This window comes from Plasmodium malariae (assembly GCF_900090045.1).
Source record: "Plasmodium malariae genome assembly, chromosome: 12".
Classification (NCBI taxonomy): Eukaryota; Apicomplexa; class Aconoidasida; order Haemosporida; family Plasmodiidae; genus Plasmodium; species Plasmodium malariae.
The window spans coordinates 357,890-378,538 of NC_041786.1; the positions used below are offsets into that span (position 1 = coordinate 357,890).

At 24.1% G+C, this 20,649-nt stretch overlaps 4 protein-coding genes across 4 annotated transcripts; 1 reads left to right on the forward strand and 3 right to left on the reverse strand.

Moving 5' to 3' along the window:
• Positions 1–761: 761 nt before the first annotated feature.
• Positions 762–6,989, forward strand: PmUG01_12017000 (conserved Plasmodium protein, unknown function; the record flags this gene model as incomplete). Its single annotated transcript, XM_029006369.1, has 3 exons — positions 762–6,070; positions 6,441–6,540; positions 6,918–6,989. The coding sequence occupies 3 exons, from the start codon at positions 762–764 to the stop codon at positions 6,987–6,989; spliced, it is 5,481 nt and encodes a 1,826-aa protein (XP_028862864.1).
• An 83-nt stretch (positions 6,990–7,072) lies between these two features.
• On the reverse strand, positions 7,073–9,095 carry LRR4.1 (leucine-rich repeat protein; the record flags this gene model as incomplete). The annotated part of the gene is made up of 6 exons (XM_029006370.1): positions 7,073–7,223; positions 7,354–7,448; positions 7,823–8,022; positions 8,335–8,441; positions 8,722–8,770; positions 8,924–9,095. 6 exons carry the CDS (start codon positions 9,093–9,095, stop codon positions 7,073–7,075), a joined length of 774 nt encoding a protein of 257 aa, XP_028862865.1.
• A 999-nt stretch (positions 9,096–10,094) lies between these two features.
• Positions 10,095–12,564, reverse strand: PmUG01_12017200 (ethanolamine-phosphate cytidylyltransferase, putative; the record flags this gene model as incomplete). Its single annotated transcript, XM_029006371.1, has 3 exons — positions 10,095–10,149; positions 10,360–10,433; positions 10,660–12,564. 3 exons carry the CDS (start codon positions 12,562–12,564, stop codon positions 10,095–10,097), a joined length of 2,034 nt encoding a protein of 677 aa, XP_028862866.1.
• Positions 12,565–17,263: 4,699 nt separating this feature from the next.
• Positions 17,264–20,436, reverse strand: PmUG01_12017300 (conserved Plasmodium protein, unknown function; the record flags this gene model as incomplete). The annotated part of the gene is made up of 12 exons (XM_029006372.1): positions 17,264–17,343; positions 17,509–17,551; positions 17,784–17,848; positions 17,950–17,994; positions 18,187–18,247; positions 18,386–18,422; positions 18,568–18,635; positions 18,850–18,893; positions 19,148–19,178; positions 19,280–19,317; positions 19,714–19,870; positions 20,341–20,436. Coding segments are annotated over 12 exons (765 nt in total), but the record flags the coding sequence as incomplete, so codon positions are not given.
• Positions 20,437–20,649: the final 213 nt, after the last annotated feature.

Below are 20,649 nucleotides of genomic sequence, written 5' to 3' on the forward strand. Positions count from 1 at the left end.
TTCCATCGTATTTTTTTTTTTTTTTTTTTTGATACTTGTAAAAATTAGAAAAACTCCGATCCCAAAGCATACTACTTTATAGTGCTATAATATAAATATACGCCTATGGGCATATGTACGTACTTATGTATGTACGTATATATATATACAATGTAGGTATAAAAATAACTACTCTTTCGCGTTTTGAACAACGTATGTGACAATCAAATGCTAATGTATTGTTTCACATTAACTACAATTTAACTTTAATATAGGCGAAAAATATTGCTATGCAAATGTTTTAGTATAAATGTTTTTCCCTTCTTGCGTAAATTACACATATATGTTCATTCCCGAGTCTGCACATAGAGCGTAAAAATAGAAGGCGAGAAAGGGGCGTAATATATGAAAAAGAAAAAAAAAAAAAAGCAAAAAATAAAGAGAACAAAAGTCTGCTATATAATTATTACAGCTGTCTGTTACATATGCATATATTCATATTTATATAAAAGTAACGAGATAAAAAAAGAAAAATATGAATAATATTTCTGCTTATCCATATTTGTATCGAAAAAAGATAGGTGTAACCAGCAGTAAATGCGACACATGACCGTACGAGGAGCATCCTTCATATTTTATGCTATTCTATTTATACGTACATGTATATACATATATATATATATATATATATATATATATATATATATTTAATTTATTATTTTTTTATTTTATTTTATTTTTTATGTTATAACGCTTTCATCACGTAATGATATTTTAACAAAATGAAAACAACAAAATTTATAATTCCAAGAAGGAATGGCACAATAAAAAAAAAAAGAAACTGCTTCCTCCTTCACTCATCGAGGAGGTGCGAACATTCGAGAACAGCCATTAAAGAGGGTATATCTGATAATACCTATAAACAAATAGCACACGATCATAAGTGCGAAAGTATAGAAGGTAACAATCCTAATAGAGTTAGTAAAATTAGGAAGAACATACAAAATGATATTTTAAAATATTATGATGATAATAAAAATATTATCAAAACAACTGGTCATATTTTAAAAGAACATTTAAATGATATCGTATTTATAAATCAAAAGAATAACTTCTACACTTATTTCTACAACTCCTTTCCAATTTTTATTAACAAATATGTGAGCCATATAAAGCAGATTCTCCCATTCTCTAATGATATGAATAGTAAACATAATGTCGAGGTAGAGGGAAAAGAAAACATGAACAAAAGTACACAAAAATATAATGATCAGAGAGAAGTGAACAACCTTTTGTTTCTACTGCGGTATTATAATAAATATACCAAGCAAGAAATAGAAGAGGAGAATATTTTTAATTTTATAAAAGAGAAAGTAAATTGTCTGAACAATGCAACTGAAGTTTTAAGAAGTATAAAGGATAGCCTTTATATAATGAATATGCAAAATAAAAATTGGACAAAACATGATAAAAGCGTAAAAAATGATTGTTTTAATTTTAAAAAAATGAACGAAATATTTCAAATAATAATTAACCGAATTAATGACACAAATGATGTATATAAAAAAATAGAACTATTATTGAACTTAACCAATATATGTGATAACACGTTTTGCTCTCCCACTATTTATGAACATATTAAAAAAAATATATTATCTATTTATGAACACTTAGAGAAAAAAACAAAAAAGGGAGTAGAAGAACAGTACGTTATGTTTTTGATATATAAGAACTTTTTATCATCAAAAAGTAAGAAATATTTAGAAATGGACGTAAAGTATTATTTCATGGATCAATTATCTTTTTATAATATTTTACAAAATGAAAATATAAATATTTGTTTGTTAAGTTTAATATATCGTGACTTGTCCTTTTTGAAGAACTATCAAGTAAAATACGTTCTCATGAATTTAGCTTTTTCCAAAATTAAAAATTCGGATTTCTGCTCTCACTTGGATATCGAGGGGGGTATGGACAGTAGCGTTAGCATTAGCATTAGCGGAGGTGACAGTAGTGGCAGCAATAGTGGAAACAAGAGTATCCCAAGCAGCGGCTATGGAAAGAATTTCCCCTTGCAGAACAAACACTATGTACTGCATAACTCTCTGTTGACCTTTTTTTCAAACACGCTATTGAGGAACAATTTCTTCTCCTTTTTAAAAAACCATTACCTGAATAATTTTTGTAACACAATAAACTATGCAACAGATGTAAACATGATGAATATAAATAATTATGTCTTTTATAACATGTTAATATCAATAGTTCAGTTAAAGGAAACGCATACTAAGTGCTGTGAACTTTTACAAATCAGTAAAATGAAATATTTTCTACAAAATAAAAGGAATATTTCCTTGTTTCACTTTATGTGTAAAATAAAAGACGACACAAAACACCTGAATGATTTTATTAAAAATAATATTGTGTTCTTTACACAATTTTTTGTTAAACAAAAAATGGCATTCCCGACGAACACGTATTTATATATATTGAATGTATATTGTAGTTTCTTTCGTATGCTAAATAATGATGAGAATTATGCAGATGGTAGGAAAAAAAAAAAAAATCTACTTAGTGATATTAAAAAAATTGTGAATTACTTAATAAATGAAATATATGCTAGTATAAATTTGTTTACACTTAAAGAGATTGTAACTTTAATTAGTTTAATTAATGAGCTGCCCAAAAATTATACTTTTGACCTAAAAAATGAGTTTTCTTTTGATGATAAGAGAAATAACGGATATACTACAAAAGGACACACAGCTCATTTTTATTTGCATAATATTTTAGATCTTAATTCTGAGGGGAGAGAAGCAAATGTGGGGAAAAAACCCAGCAAATCAGTTGAAAAAATGAACTTATCACCTGTACAAGGCAATAAAAATAACGAAGAAGTTCAGTATTATCATAACGTATCAAATGAAAACAAAATAAAGAATAATTATTATGAGAATGAAAAAAGTTTTGAAGAAGAAAAAAAAAATGATGATGATATATTTACTGATAATATTTATCAACAAATTGGTGGTAGTAAAAAAAAGAAGGAGGGTAATCTAGCTGGACATATAGATGTTATACACATGAATCCTTTAAGTAAGAGCAATTTTAAGGGGAAAAAAAATTCTATGATAATAAATAGACACGATTTCACTATTTTAATATCGCGTGCCCTTTTTAATGATATTTGTGAAGATTTTATTTTTAAAATAAAAAAAGAGGAATTCTTTTTAATAAAACAAAAATATATCACTAGTCATGTTGATACCAACAATAATATATATGAATATATAATTGAACACCATTACAATTGTTTTCTGAACAATTCAGAATTTTATATAGATCAGATAAGTAAAAAATATGATATATTATCAATAGAGCAAATTATCAATTATTTTATTCTTTTCACCTATATAAGTGAGCTAGATGTATCTCAGTTGTATTCATTAATTAAGGTCATGATGACAATAAATAAATTTCACCCATTCGTTGATTTTTTTATTTCAAAACATATTGAAGGATTATTACTAAAGAGGTGGAGAGAACAAGGAAAACAGGAAGAACAAGCAACATATGAGAGGAATATAATATATAGTACTTATGATGGGATAAAATATACACAAAGAGAATTTACAGACACCTATTTAGATGATTATATTGCAAATATTAAAGAAGGAAATAAAGAAAACAGTTTTGAAAATCTTGTAAAAATGGATAACTTCAACCATAGAGAGAATTCTGATTACACGTCTGAATATTGCCCATCTCACAGTAACAAACATTTTGATGAAATGAACTTAAACACACATACAATGTATGCTTCACATTTTGAAAATTGTTATTATGATTATGACGATCTTACAAGTACGGTAAATCTTTTTTTAGCACTGGACCCAAAAACAAAAACAAGGGACACTATTGCGAAATATTTACAAACATATGTTGATTATAAAAATGTAAATATTTTAAAAGTTGATCTGAGTTATTTTCTTTTGAAAAGCGATCAAGAAAAAGAGGACAAGAGGAGTAGAAGATACAGCGAGATGTGCATTTCGAGCGAACAAATAGTAACACTTAAAAATACCTTAATAAATGGGGTGCCGAATGAGTTGTTATTACATTGCGAAAATGGAAATTCATTATTTGGCACTGTTAACGAAACTGTAGATAGTGAAGCAGGAAAAAATTGGCATAATGGTGCAACTGCTAAAAGAAGCAGTCTCGAGGAAGCGGAAAAAATAAGAGCAGCGCGTGAGCATCCCCTACACAATGACGTCATATACAATGTAGTAGTAGACAGGCTGAAATATGATATTAACTTAAAAAATTATTTATTAAATATAGATTATGTAAATGAGAATAAAGAAGAGATAAAACATTTTCTTGAAAAAGAAATTATTTCGTTAAACAGTATAACCAGACTTTTAAATTATGTAAGTATATTAAATGACGATGGGAAATACATGAAATTACTAACATTAGCCATAAAAGATATAATTCTATGTAGACACGAAATAGTGGAAGTAAACACATTCAGAATGTTAACTACTGTTCTGTTAAGTGTTAAACAATTTTATCAAAGTATATATATATCATCGGAGTACTCATATTTAAGTATGTTTATAAAATATTATGTTCGAGCAATGGGAAATTTTTCCCCTTTTTTTACCATTCAAGACATTTTTCCTATTTTTCAAGTTTTTATAAAATATGATTTAACAAAAAATTATTTGAAATATTTAATTATTTTAAATAAAGAATTAAATAAAATCAATATTAGAAATTTTAATTTCTACCTTGTTCATATTATTTTATATTTTTATTCCAAATTAAAATATATAAATGAAAATTTTATTTCCAATTTATTGGAGGTATATGTAACTTCATTACATCAATATATAAATAATATGAATAAGGAAATCATTCAAAATTTGATAAAAACAAATGAATTATTAATATCCTTGAGTATTAAAAATAAAGAAATTATTCACTTAAATTATCTCTTAATACAAAAGTATGGGAATTACACAAGCGAATTTGACACACACTCAAATTCAAATGTTGACGATGACCTAGTTAAACTGTATGAAAATGAAGACAAGAAAAAGTTCCTTAGTGAGGAGAATGTCAATAAACATATTCCAACTGCTACTGTTCTTAGCGGCAATAGTAGGGACGACTTTGTAAATGGGTTTTGCGAAAATGATAAAAGAGGACAACAAATGGAATATGTAAACGAATTGGATAAACAGGCAAGAAAAGAAAATTCATTCATTGAAAATTCATCAATTGCATATGCACCCAGTGGATACTCTACTAGTAGTAATATCCACACTGACAATATTTCTACTGAAAAGAGAAAGCGAAGTACCATCGAAAGTGGTGTTAATGCAATACATAGAGAAGAGAAGAAAGTCTATACTCATTTTGTAAAACAAACCATTGAAAATAAAAACGCAGATGAAGATTATACTTTTTTGCCTGACCGAGTAAGCAGCAATGATAATGCTTCAGAAGATAACATCACAGAAATAAATCTCGTCACCCCTAAATTCGAGTTGTCACTTGTCCATAAGTTAAATATAATATACTTTTTATGCAAATTTCATTTTTATAATGATTTGATAAAAAATTATTATATGCAATTAATAAATGAATTCTTAAACAATAAAAAAAACATGAATATAAATGATGAGGATTATTGTAAATTATATGAGATATATGTACATGTTATTATGAACTTTTACTTTCTTTCCTTTAACAAAAATAATAAATATATTAATTACATTTTAACCAATTTACCTTGTTATTATTGGTATAAAAGAGAAGAAGAAAAATTAAATTTATTTACATCATCCAACGAGTATAATGATATTAAAAATATTCTTAAATTGCTAAATATAAATTTTCTCACACCTACATTAACCGAAATTTATTTTATTCATTTCTTTAATGATGTGAAGAAAGCAAAATACTTCTTTGACATTCCTGAAAACGTTTTGCATTTGTATCAAAAATATAATATAGTTATCGATGATATAAGGAATAAGAGCATTTCCATTTTATGCATCCCAGAGGAGAACGTATTACGGTTAGCATATATAACCATTATAAAAAAAAAAAAAAAAAAAAAAATGAAAATTTTGGCAGCATGAAATAGTCAAGATGACATTTTGTGAGTGGCAATAAGTTCATTAAATTTTGTGACGCGCATGACAAGTTCATACTTTTTATTTATAAGCCGTTCGTTTTATTATTTATCAGAAATTTATTTTATTATTCACGTGAAGTTCTTTTTATTATTCACGTGCAGTTCTTTTTATTATTAACGTGCAATTTGTTTTATTATTTACATGCAGTTTATTTATTATTCTCGCCCAATTCGTCTACTGTTTATTTATTTATCGCTCCCATTTTATGTTCATTTTATTTTTTTTTTTTTTTTTTTTTTCACATTTTAGGGATGAAAGTAGGGATAACAATGTCCTCATAAATGATAGTTATTACATTTTTGAGAATATTAAGAAAACGTATACAACTTCTTTGTTATTTTTAAGCGAGGTAATAAAAATGAAAGAGAAAATATTTTTGCATAAAACACGCTCATATGTGTACACGTGAACAGTTATGTACGTATATAATCATATATATCAATATTATGCATGCATGTATGCAGCGCCAAAATGCCGTATTCCTACATACTTCCAAATACGTGCTCACATGTACCACAGAAATGCAAAATGTTCAGTGCTCACAAATGTAGACAAATATACACAAATGTGCACAAATGTGTACAAACGTAAACAAATATGCGCAAATATATGTAAATATTCTCAAATGGACAAAATTTATGCTTCTTTTATTTTTTAGTGGAAAAACTTGAACACAGAGGAAAAGTGTGATTACATTCTTCGCATTTTGCATTCATCCCTAAACAGTTAGAAGAAGACCCCACTTATTTATTCATTACATATTTTCTGAAGTCTGTAAAGGTGTTACACATATGTTAATGCATATGTATATGTATTGTATAAATAAGACATGCATACGTGTTTCATTATGTATACATGGTTTAGCGTTACGTGTGTGTATATTATATTTGTTTAAACGATTGCAATCCATATGTAATTTTTGAAATTGTACATTCTATAGAATTTTCATGTTGTGTTTTTTTCTCCTTTTTAATTTTTTCCATTTCTTCCATCTCCTTTGCTAAACCTCCCTCAAAAAAGGCTTCAACGCACCTGCATTTTTTTTTTTTTTTTTTTTTTTTTTTTATATTATACATTTCAAAATGAAAAAAAGAGTTTAAGTATATGACCATGCTTATGTATGTGTACAAAACGAAAATTGTACATTTGTTCATTTTATTACCTTCTTTCCTCCATTTTGATTGGTTTGTAATCAAGAAAAGTTAACCTATTCAACGTATACACGAATAATTTTCTGTAATTTTTGTATTTCACCAACTAAAAGAAAAGCAGTGAATATAAAAAAATAAAAATATGCATATGATTTGCTATAAATTTAAATACGTAAAAAAATGGGGAAGTTGTAAAGTAGAAAAATAATAAAATAAGAAAATAGAAAATGGTAGGAGAAAAATAAAAATATATCAATTTTTTTTTCCCCACATAAGGTAAGAATTTTATTTTACAGTTATGCATTTGTATGATGTAAAATCGTTTGGCTAGATTTACATAAATTGGTGTATTTTTATGAATATATATATATATATATGTGTAAGCGTGAATACATATTAGCCATTTATACGTATGTGTGTATGGGATTATACGTAAATACATGCTTATGTATGTGTAACAGTTTCTCTTGTGTGTATTACTATGGGGTTGTTCATCAAATATAAAATAGACAGATTTTCCAAATGAGTCAAGTTATCCAGAATATCGTCATTTATTTGATTGTTGCTAATATTTAAAATTGATATCTTTTTGTTCTCTCGTAAGTGTACAATATTTGAAGAGCCTTTACTTCCCAAACAATTGTTACTCAAATTTAAATCTTCTAAATTCTTTAAATTATCTGTAAATGGGAGAGAGGAATAAAAAAAGAAGATATGCATTGGGAAAATGAAATACGATATTTCGCTCACCCAAAGATATTATGAACAAAAAAAATATGAAAATAAAATAAAAATAGAATAAAATAAAATAAAAATAAAATAAAAATAAAATAAAAATAAAATAAAAATAGAATAAAATAAAATAAAAATAAAATAGAATAAAATAAAATAAAATAAAAATAAAATAAAAATAGAATAAAATAAAATAAAAATAAAATAAAAATAAAATAAAAATAAAATAAAATTAAATAAAGAGTCGAGTAATAGGTTACCCAAATTTTCTATCTCACAAATATTGTTGTCTTCCAAATTCAATATTCTTAGCTTTTTCAAGGAGTGTAAATTTTCAATTTTGGAAATTCGGTTACAGTTAAGGTATCTTCATAAAAAAATATTGTAAAATAAAAAAAACAAACAAATAAATAAATATGTCAACAAATAGCTAAATAAACAAACATATCTACAAATAAATGAATTCAGAATTTCGCGAAAAGTGGTGCACCAATATATGACTACATAAAAATGGACACTTCACTGTAATTTGAAATGGGTAAGGTTCATCTCGCATTATGTAGCTTCATTTTATATTACAAACATACATGTTCATACGTATTAATATGTATTCATATATGTATGAGTGCATGCGACTAAACACTAACAGAGCAATCAGATTAACGCAACAGTCGAGGCCACAAATGCTTTCCAGTGCTAAAAATACGGTACATATATTTAAATGTGTTTTTAAGACATTTAAGCCGCTTTGCTGGTTTATTATTTTTATATTTATTTTATATACTCTATGGAATTTATAATTGTTTTTATTTTATTTTGTTAATATTATTTTTTTTTTTATGGTAAAACCATTATTATTCAGATATAAGGTTTTTAAATTCTGCAAATTCTGCAAACTTTCGATTTTTCTATAGAATTTATTGTTTAAATAAAGCACATCATTCAACTCTATAACAGAATAGTAAGCTTCATTTCTTTCAACGATTTTTTTAATTTCTTGGTTGCTTAAAACGCAGTCCATTATTAGATTAATTAAAGTTGTACAGGCAAATATACGTATTTTCGATTACACATACATGCCCATGTGTATATGCATGTGCATGTCTGTGTGTATGCTTACATGTATGTCTACATGAGTGTACGTTTGCGTATGTAGGTATAGATATGCGGATGCATGTATATACGTGCAAATTTAAGGTATATAGAGAGAACACTTTTTTTTTTTTTTTAATTTCGGTATAACCTTTTAAACATTTAATATTTTTGAAACAAAATTAATCTATATAAAGATTTTTAAAATAAGGGATGTTTATGTTTCTTAAAAATTAATATTAATAATAATACATAAATAAATATGCATTATTAAAGATAAGGTATCCATATGTGTGTTGACATACATGTGCACATATACATACATTCACATATATACATACATACATACATACATACATACATACATACATACATACATACATACATACATACATACATACATACATACATACATACATACATACATACATACATACATACATACATACATACATACATACATACATACATACATACATACATACATACATACATACATACATACATACATACATACATACATACATACATACATACATATATATATATAAATGAGTGTGCACGTGTGCGTATGTGTGTGGGCATATAATAATATACACACGTACATGTATATATATATATGAAATCCGAATATTCGGTAAAGTTCAAAGCGTTAAAATTAAAAAAAATTATTTATATTTTAAAATTATTAAAAACAATCATAATAATAAAAATAAAGATAGGTTAAATTAATTTTCTTCATTTTTGCAAATACGATTTTTACGCGTTTTTAAGTGCATTATAATAGAAAATAGTGGTGGAGTCATTTTATTATACAAATTTTAAAAAAAATCAATTTAAAAAAAAAAAAAAAAAGGCAAAATAAAGGGAAAACGAGAGTTGGGTAAAAGAAAGAGGAGAAAAAAAAAAGAAAAAAAAAGTTATTTACTTAATTTAAAACATACGAACTGCTAACTTTCCAAATGTTCTCTTCATTCTTTTTCCTGTAAATGGGGTACCGAAAAAACGATGTTATGTATATGTAGAAGTGTTTTCACATTTGTACGTACGTATATATATGCACATATATATGTATATATATACACATAACTACGCGTGCCCATTCATATACATACATAATATATATACAAGTATACATATAATGTGTACATGTTCCTAAGCAATAACATGACGTATAAAAAAATTTATAGTACCTTTTTGTAATGCTATTCATGAGACACATTTTGTTTTTTTCAATCCTCTGAATTATTTCAAATGTGGTGATACCCTGTATAAGCAACGAAATGATCGTAAAATTGAGTCAACTTGAAGATACGTTAGCGTAAAAATATGTCAATGTAAAAAAAATATAAGTTCCTTTTGCCCTTTTTTTGGGGGGCTTAATATATATATATATATATATATATATATATATATAATATGCATCGTTGTAGTTGACACAAAGGACGATCTTCCACCATCCTCCCTCGGTTCTCCTTTGCTGATGTTCTTACCGATTCGGAAGAAAGTTCCCTAAATATGTTTAGCTTCTTCGGAATGGTATAAGGGTCTATTTCATTATGTGAGTAAACATAGTCTACAATTGTTCCTCTTACTACAACATCAATATGAAAACGTTTAATAAAACTTTCTGTAATAACCCAAGGGGCTCCGATAACTACATCATCTACTACCTTCATAGCTAAAACATTTAACGTTCTTTCTAGTAATGAAACAACAGGGAAATATTTTCCTTTCATTGTTCTAACGACATCATCAGAATGCATACCTACTAATAAATAATCTCCTAACTTTTTGGCATTCTCTAATATTTTTAAATGACCTATATGGAATATATCAAATGACCCATCAACATATACTACTCTGTGCTTCTTTTTTTTATCATGATTTTCCATAAATTGATATAACTGGGATGCTGTCACATAACATTTATTTTTATTTAAAGAATTCTTTACATTGGATATATGATCATTTAACTTTGTTACATTATCTGTTCCAACTATTTCAGTATTTTTGAACTGCTCTTCCAATTCTTTGGGATTGATTTTACATTTTTTAAAATTAATTTTTTCGCCTGACCCATTCACACAGTTCGTACTATAAGTATTTATATTGATATTACTATTAATGTTATTACATTCACTATCTGCTTCATCCTGGTTGTATATATAATTATTATCATCTCCACAACTATTCAAATTATTATTTGTACCCTTGTTACAGCTCATTGCTGTTGATGTATTTTTACTATTATCATTATTTGCAGTAAACGTACTACTACTGTTATTATTATTACCGCTATTTACCGCTTGCAGTAAATGGTTAATTATCGTTGTGCTAGATATACCATAACTTCTTTCAAATATTTTTAATTTATTATTTTTCCTTACTTCTTCATAACAACATTTTCCATTACGATCATAAGCAACATCACTACCATGAGCTGCATAATCGCAATTATATTTTTCTAATAGCTCCATACTTACAGTATATTTTGTTCCTACGATAACTTCATCTACCCACTTACAACCAGCTATTAATGCTCCTCTTTCTTCTTGTGTATATATTGGCATAACCCCTTTAGAATTCAAAGCGTCTTCATCCGAATTTATCCCAACTACTACAATATCACCTAACTTTTTTGCTTGTCTCATAGCATTAAAATGACCAGAATGGGATAAATCAAATATACCATCCACATATATTCGTGTGGATTTATTATTTTTCTCTAGTGTTGATGTACTACAATTTAAATCGTATTCATTAATTTCTTCAGAATTATTTGATGGGGAACTGTTAATGTCTTTTATATCACCATAAATGGGATCACTGTTGCATTCGAGGTAGCCTTTACTACCACTATTGGTATTATTACTGCTATTATTATTATTATTACCATTATTATTATTACTATTATTATTATTACTATTATTATTATTACTGCTATTATTATTATTATTACTATTATTATTATTACTATTATTATTACTGCTATTATTATTATTACTATTATTATTATTACTATTATTATTATTACTATTATTATTATTACTATTATTATTATTAGAAATATTATTACTATTACTATTACTGTTACTGTTACTATTATTATTAATCATATTATGCAGTTTACTCATATTATTATCATTACTATCGCTAACAATATTCCTGTTTATCTGATCATCTTTACACATATTTTTTAGTTCATTTAAAAATATCCTACATATTTCGTCCTCATCATCTACATTAAATTGCTCACATACCTTTCCTACATAGTCCAGTTTATTATTTCTCTTTATACTTTTTAACAAACCCAAAATTTTTTTCAAATTTCCATGATTATAAATTGTATTAACTAAAAATTCGTTCCTCATCATTAATCCACTTTCCTTTTTCATTTTTATTCTATTCCTATTTATTCTTATACTATTTATTCCTATACTATTTATTCTTATACTATTTATTCCTATACTGTTTATTCCTATACTATTTATTCCTATACTATTTATTCTTATACTATTTATTCCTATACTATTTATTCCTATGCTATTTATTCTTTTACTCTTTATTCTTTTACTTTCTATTCCTTTACTCCTTATTTTTTTACTCTTTATTCCTTCTTCTTATTATTTTTTTTTTAACGTTTGCAAATGTAACTGCATGTATATAGAAAATATACACAGCTGTTACTTCGTAACTTACAAATTTGTCAAAATATTGGTAGTATACAAAAAAAAAAAAAAAAGAAAACAAAAAATAAAGCAAAATGAGGTAAAATAAAGCAAACTGTAAAATATAGCAGCATGTGATAAAATAAAGTAACGAATACGATAAGACGTATATAAAAATTATTAATCTTTAATAACAGTTATATTTTTTGCTCTACTTCTTCATAAGTCATATAAAAAAAATGTTAACAATTCAAACATATGCATGATTGTTTATACATGTATATATTGACGTATACAAAGGTGTGTACTGTTATACGCATGAAAGCGATACTAGTACGTGTTATATAAATATCTACAATGTTTGCAAATGTAAAATGTACTAAAATACAAATATATGTATAAATATATGTATATATATATATATATATATATATATATATATATATACATACACGTACGTACTGTCAAACACAATTTTAGGGCAGTTACTTTTTACATCTTTTATATATATATATATATGTATTCATTTAACTATATTAAAAATGCCAAAAACTAAAAAAAAATGACGCAGCAAATTATGTGATACAAAAATACAGGGGAAAATACAATAAAAAAAAAAAAAAAAATTGGACGAAAAAAAGAAATAAAACTTACACAAAAAGACGATACATACATATTTATATGCACATAATTATATGAATATATTTTTATTTTCATATTTATATATACATATTTATATACATATTTTTATATATACGTTTATATATACATATTTTTATATATACATTTATATATACTTATTCATATACATATTTTTATATATACGTTTATATATACATATTTTTATATATACATTTATATATACATATTCATATAAACGCATTTTTATATGCATATTTATAAATACATATTTAAATGCACATATTTATATTTGCATATATATAAGTACAAGTATTATATAAAAAAATTACATATAAAATGTATTTGCATAAAACAAATGGACTGCTATATTTTGATGTATTATATATTCATAATTGTAAAATCAAATAACTCAGTATGTTTTATATTCTATTAGTATAATTTATTAATATGTATACGTTTATATATATATATATATATATAATATACACATTATATATCGCTAAAAATTGTGTAACTAATTTTGTTTTTCTTTCTGTAGCGAAAATGTAACATATATACGTATACATTACATTATGCATATTTTCAAATTTATATTTATTGTTATATAATAATGTATATATATTGTAATATTATACATAAATAATAATATTTTTTTTTTTTTTTTAACTAGAAATCATTTTTCATTACATTTATATTATAATATTTAAAAAGTAAATTATTTAATTATCCTCAAACACATAACTCTCATCATGATGGGTTTGTGTACAAGAAAACACACTCACATATATACATATCAAAAAGAAAAAAGTTAAACCATTTCCTAGAGTTCAATTTGAGTTTTAAAAAGAATTTTATTATGTAACGATTTTCATTAATTGTTAATCATTTTATTTGTATATGTAACAAACAAATTTTTAATTCTAAAAATGTTATGACATACATGTGTATATAATAAATAAAGAAAACTTATATTTATATATAAAGTATGTGTATTATATGCATAAAAAGCTTTATACATTATTAAGTCATTAACGTTAAATGGTGTACATGATAAAAAATATAAAAATTATATACAGAGGTGAAATATATATATCACACTATGCCAGTACATGTAATATATGTAACATATATATATTATTTTTTGCTAAATGTATATAAGTTGATATTTTTTTTTTTTTATAGCATTGTATATAATTTATTAAGATGTAATATTGTAATCAAAATTATTTCTCATATCAAAAAAAGAAATATAAAAATAAAAAAGGAGAAAAAATGACATCTTATATTTTTTATAATTTTTTAAAATTTCACATTGCACTATTATTATACTCCTTTCTTTTTATAATGAACAAAATAGAATGGTAATAAATCTATCGGTAATATTTATATATTATATATCATCAAAAACTATTATTTTTCTATTTCTTTTTATTACTATTTTATACGTGCATATAAAGCGGAAAAACGTTCGTTAAATTATTATAATATTACATAAATATATACAAACATTGTAATATATATATAATAAACGTAATGTATATAATAATGTATATATTATATATGCATTATATATTATATATAAAAAATATATACTTTTTTAGCAAGTAGTTTAACATTTTTTCAAATACAGTATAAGCATTATATATATATGTATATATATATTTTTTTTTTTTATGCGTAAAATATGGTGAAAATCAGTAATATTAAAGAGTTTATGATATGCTTAATATACTATAATTAAATTTACTAGGAGCTATTATTATAAGGAAGTTAATAGCTAAAAATTTCAGATACGAAGTTCAAATATATATATATATATATATATATATGTAATAATAATATATATGTAATAATAATATATATGTAATAGTAATATATATGTAATAATAATATATATGTAATAGTAATATATATGTAATTATAAAACTGCTTTTTTAGCCCGTTTTTATAAATTATTAATTTGCTACATCACTGGTAGCTATGAAAGGGAAAAGCTATATACGAATAATTAGGTTTTTACTAGAAAAGGACGAAATAATATAATATAAAATTAAAAATAATAGTTAATGCACTGGCTTTATAGTTTTATTTTTTCGTAGTACCTCATATATAATATTATTATGTGCATATAAATACATTATCTTACATATTTTGATGTATGATTTTATGTAGAAAGGTATACTCTTATTTTAATCCGTCTTATTGTAATTACGTATGTAATATATATATTATAAAGTTATATATAAATTTATTAAATACATAAAAATATAAAAATATATTTATAATATATATATTAGATATATATAATAATGACATTGTCATAATTTACTATTTTTTTTTAATTTTTTGTAATAAATTAAAATTAAAAAACAGCGATTTTAAATGACATAATAACATAGTTAATAAAAAATTATTTTCTCATTTATATTGAACATAAAAGATTATATATAGACAAATATATATATGTGCATGTATTGTATAAATAAAGCTTAAATTTAAATTATAATGAAGAATTTAGTTGAATTTTTATATAATGCTTATTTAATGATAAGTCGTACCGTGAAGTGTCAAGTGGAAATTGTTGAAATGATAAAATTATATCAAAATAAACTGATTAATTTTAATCCGTCTTCGTATTTTTTATTTTTGCAAATCTATAATAAGTATGTTTATAAATTTTGCAAAAAAATGCTGATATATAAACCAGTCGACATATTATTTAATGAAAAAATATTAATACTAAACATGTAATTGCTGTACATGTAATTTTGTAAGCACAATATATCGAATAAATGTCCAATGTACGTGTTGCTATGTTGTTATAGAGTTGTACATATAGCGCTATATACCTATAATAATGTAATATAGTAAAATGATACTTAAACACTGTAAATATAACACCATAAGTAAAAGTTATAAATAATAGTGCCATAAAAAGCAGTAATTATGACGAACATGTCAGAATAAGTTATAAATAATATATTTGATTTTACCACCACTATATTCAGCATTTATGTAATTATTTCTTTGTTATTCTCCTTTAAATATATAAAATATTTTTTTTTAATTTCTTCATTTTATTCTTCTTCATTTCGCTTATTTTTTTTCGAGGCGAAAAAGAAAATTAAGACATTGTTATAATTCTGAATGGTCCATATAATTACATTGAAAAATGTAAAAAGAAATATGATTACCAGCTGCTTTGTATTAATGAATTTTCGTACATTTTATTAATGTGAATAAGTTAAACTTAAACAAGCAAGTTTTAACAAGCATGATGAGTACATATAGATATGTCTACTGTTATATTAAAAAAAAAGAAATATAGCCCACAAAAAATTAGTATTATTTTATAGACATGTAAAGGGGGTTAATAAAACGTATTTTATTCATTTTGTACATATCTATATATATCTAAATATACATATACATATATATACATATACATATATATACATATACATATATATACATATACATGTACATATATAATGCAACTTGATAAAAATCGTAAGAATAATTGTCTTTACATTGCTAACTCATTGGTAACATATGACTCTAAATATTTTATCATTTTCGCATGTCTCCAACAGCTACTATGTATGTTTATTCAGGTAATAACTTTATGTATACAAGTTGAAACAATTTTTTTTAATCTTATCCATACACATACAAAATAGGAAATTTGTAAGTTGATAAGTTATAGAATTCTTTTCAAATGTTAATAGTATATATACGCATGAATGTATCTATCTATATATATATATATATACTTAAAGGTTTGTCATACTGTTAGATAGCTAAATAACCTATATGTGAACAAATGTAGGTTTACAATTCCCCTTTTCCTACTAGTTAATCTTACTAGCGTGTACAATTTCGCCCTTCTTATAATTGTAGTAGTTATCTAAAGTGATAAATTATGTGTTCATAAAAAAGTAGCACGAATAAAAATATAAAAAAGAAATATTTTTTGAAAGTTAAAAAAAAAAAAAAAAATTAAATCGAATTAAAATAATTTAAATATACCATCAGGAGTTATGGATCCTCCAACGGTTCCTCCTTTTGCGCTCTTAGTGAAAAGAAAAAAAAAATATATATAATATGTATTATGTAACATGTATTATGTAACATGTATTATGTACTACGTATTATGTACTACGTATTATGTACTACGTATTATGTACTACGTATTATGTAACATGTATTATGCACTACAATCATGTAAAATACAAAGTTACAAAATTCTATAATTTGCACAGGAATACAAAAAATAAACATTGCCTAATTATTAAAAGAATTACTATGATTTTTTTTTTTCGGTCATCTGTTTTCCTTTTCCCATAAGGCACCTCTATATAATTCTTTCCTGCATAAGATGAAACAGATATTATGTAAAAATTGCTATATAAATATTTTGTGTATATGATCATATGTGCATAGGCAGCTACGTGAATTCTTTTATTTTACCAACTATCAGGAAACCTAATTTATTTTTTCTATTTATAGGGGGTTCTAATGAGCAAATGAAAAATATGTTGTCCACATAGGATTTGGGCGAACAAGTATGATATATACATACATATATATACATATATATACATACATATATATATATATTTATTTATATGTATGTATCTATATAAGTATATATATATGCTTATATATGTATAAGTTATGCATAAAAAAGCAAGGTTTTATATTTACGGGAACAAAGTATTGCCATGTCATCCGCTTTTTTTTCTCCCCCCAGCTGCCTATTGTAATTCTTTAAGATTTAAGGAAAGAAGAAAATTGTGGTATAAATATATATATATATATATATGCACATACATATATGCCCTCATATATATGTGTTTATTTTTAAAGACTGGTTTTGCTTTTGCACATCCGTTTATTATATTACAAATACGATAAATTTGCAGTTAGGGATTTTGTTGCACCTTCATTTGAATAAATTTACAAAAGAAAAAAATAAATAAAATAAAATAAAATAAAAATTAATTCTCTATATACTTAAAAAATACAGTGGTTGGAAATCAATTATTGACCTATTTCCCTATTTTGTAATTTTTTTTTTAATTTTACTCTTCTGCCACTCCTTTAGGTGAAATGAATTTACTAATTTTCATCAAGACATGTTCCCTATCGCATTCCTGACAACATATATAATTTCAGAAAACATTTCGTCCTTGTTAAGTGGTATGTGTAAAACGTTATAAGTTAAAGGTTAAGAGTTAAATGTTATACATTACATGTTATACATTACATGTTATACGTTATATGTTATACGTTATATGTTATACGTTATGCGTTACATGTTATATTTTTTTTTTTTTTTTTCTACTGTTATTTTCAAATTAGTAGTACCCCAGATATGTTCAAAGAAATCAACTTGTAGTTCTTCAAATTTTCTGTAAGGCGTGAAAATTGAAACAAATTACCAACAAAAAAAAAGAAATAGAATAAAAATAAAAATAATATTATATAGAATAAAATAGAATAAAATAGAATAAAATATAATAAAATAGAATAATATAGAATAAAATAGAACAAAATAGAATAATATAGAATAAAATAGAATAAAATAGAATAAAATTAAAATAAAATAAATGAAAAAGAAAGAACAATGAGAAAAGACCCCATTTCCAAAAATTCTTTTTTAGACCTTTTATGTGATCCTCCTTAACGGCAGTAATCTACACATAAAAATTTTAACAAAATATTATAACATGAAATTTTATCAATTAAAAAATAGAGTATAAATGCAGTAAATTGTTAGAAGAGTAAATTTAATTACCCAATATTTTTTTGGACGTGAAAGCACCCATTTATCTCCTTACGAAAATGAAATAAAAATAGGCATATCACGGGGGAGAAAAAAAAAAAAATAATAATAATAATAAATAAAATAAAATAAATAAATAAATAAATAAAATAAATAAAATAAAATAAATATAATAGAATAAATAAAATAAAATAGAATAAATAAATAAAATAAAATAACGCTAAAAAAGTCAATGAAAAATAGAATAAAAAAATGTAGACGCAGTATCGCCATGAATATTAAAAATAATTGCGCACACGGAGTAGTCTACACAGATGCATTTACACGAATTATTTAAGTTTAAAGAGATCATTTGTAAGATATTTACTAATGCATATATACATATATATATATATATATATATATATATATATATATATATGCATGTGAGTGAATGTGTGCAAAACCTGAGCAGACCCAATTTGCGCCTGTATGTTTTAACTCCTTTTCATGTTCATAAAAAATGGAGTTTCTAAGTATTCTTTTTGGCGAATAAGATACAAAATCGCATCTTTTCTTAGACTCACAAATGTCTAATACTTTGCTAATATTAAATATTTTTTCCTATAAATTTTTTTTTTTTTTTCCGAATTTATATATATAATTTATTTTCTTCTATCAGTGAAATGATCAATATCAATGTCAATATTTTCAAAAAAAAAATTTTTTAAACTTGCAAAAAATTAAAATAAAGAAATAAAATCCTTACGCTATTTGGAGCTAACAGTAAATCTCTCCCTTCACAATACTACAAAAATGCCAAGCATGCAAGAGGCACATTTGCGAAAATGTACAACATCCCCACAAATATGTACATACACATGCAGATATATACATAAAAATATATGTAAAAACATATGTATACAAATATATCATAAAAAAAAAAATACTCTCAAAAAAGTACACATCTTTAAAAGCAAAAATATATATATATATCGTACGAACCTATGTACATTTATACATATGTGTACATGTACATATTTGCAAATATAACAGATTTAATCTACTGTCTTTTCTTAAAACTTCTTACATACTTTTTGTGAATTTTTTAAGATAAGAAAACTTTTTACATACTCTTTAATTTCTTCATCAAAACTAGTTTTCTTTAATGGTATACTGCAAGCTCTTTCTTTAAAAGAAATATTTTTTTTTTTTTTTTTGTTAAGTGTAGCATTTATTTTAATATTAAAAAATATATTACTGTTAATTATTTATTTATTTTTATTATAATTTCTTCTCTTATATAATATATTACATTTACCACACACAAATAGTATAATACAAAATATCTACATATAAACATATATATTCATATGCAAGTATATATTCTTATTTTTAAGGCC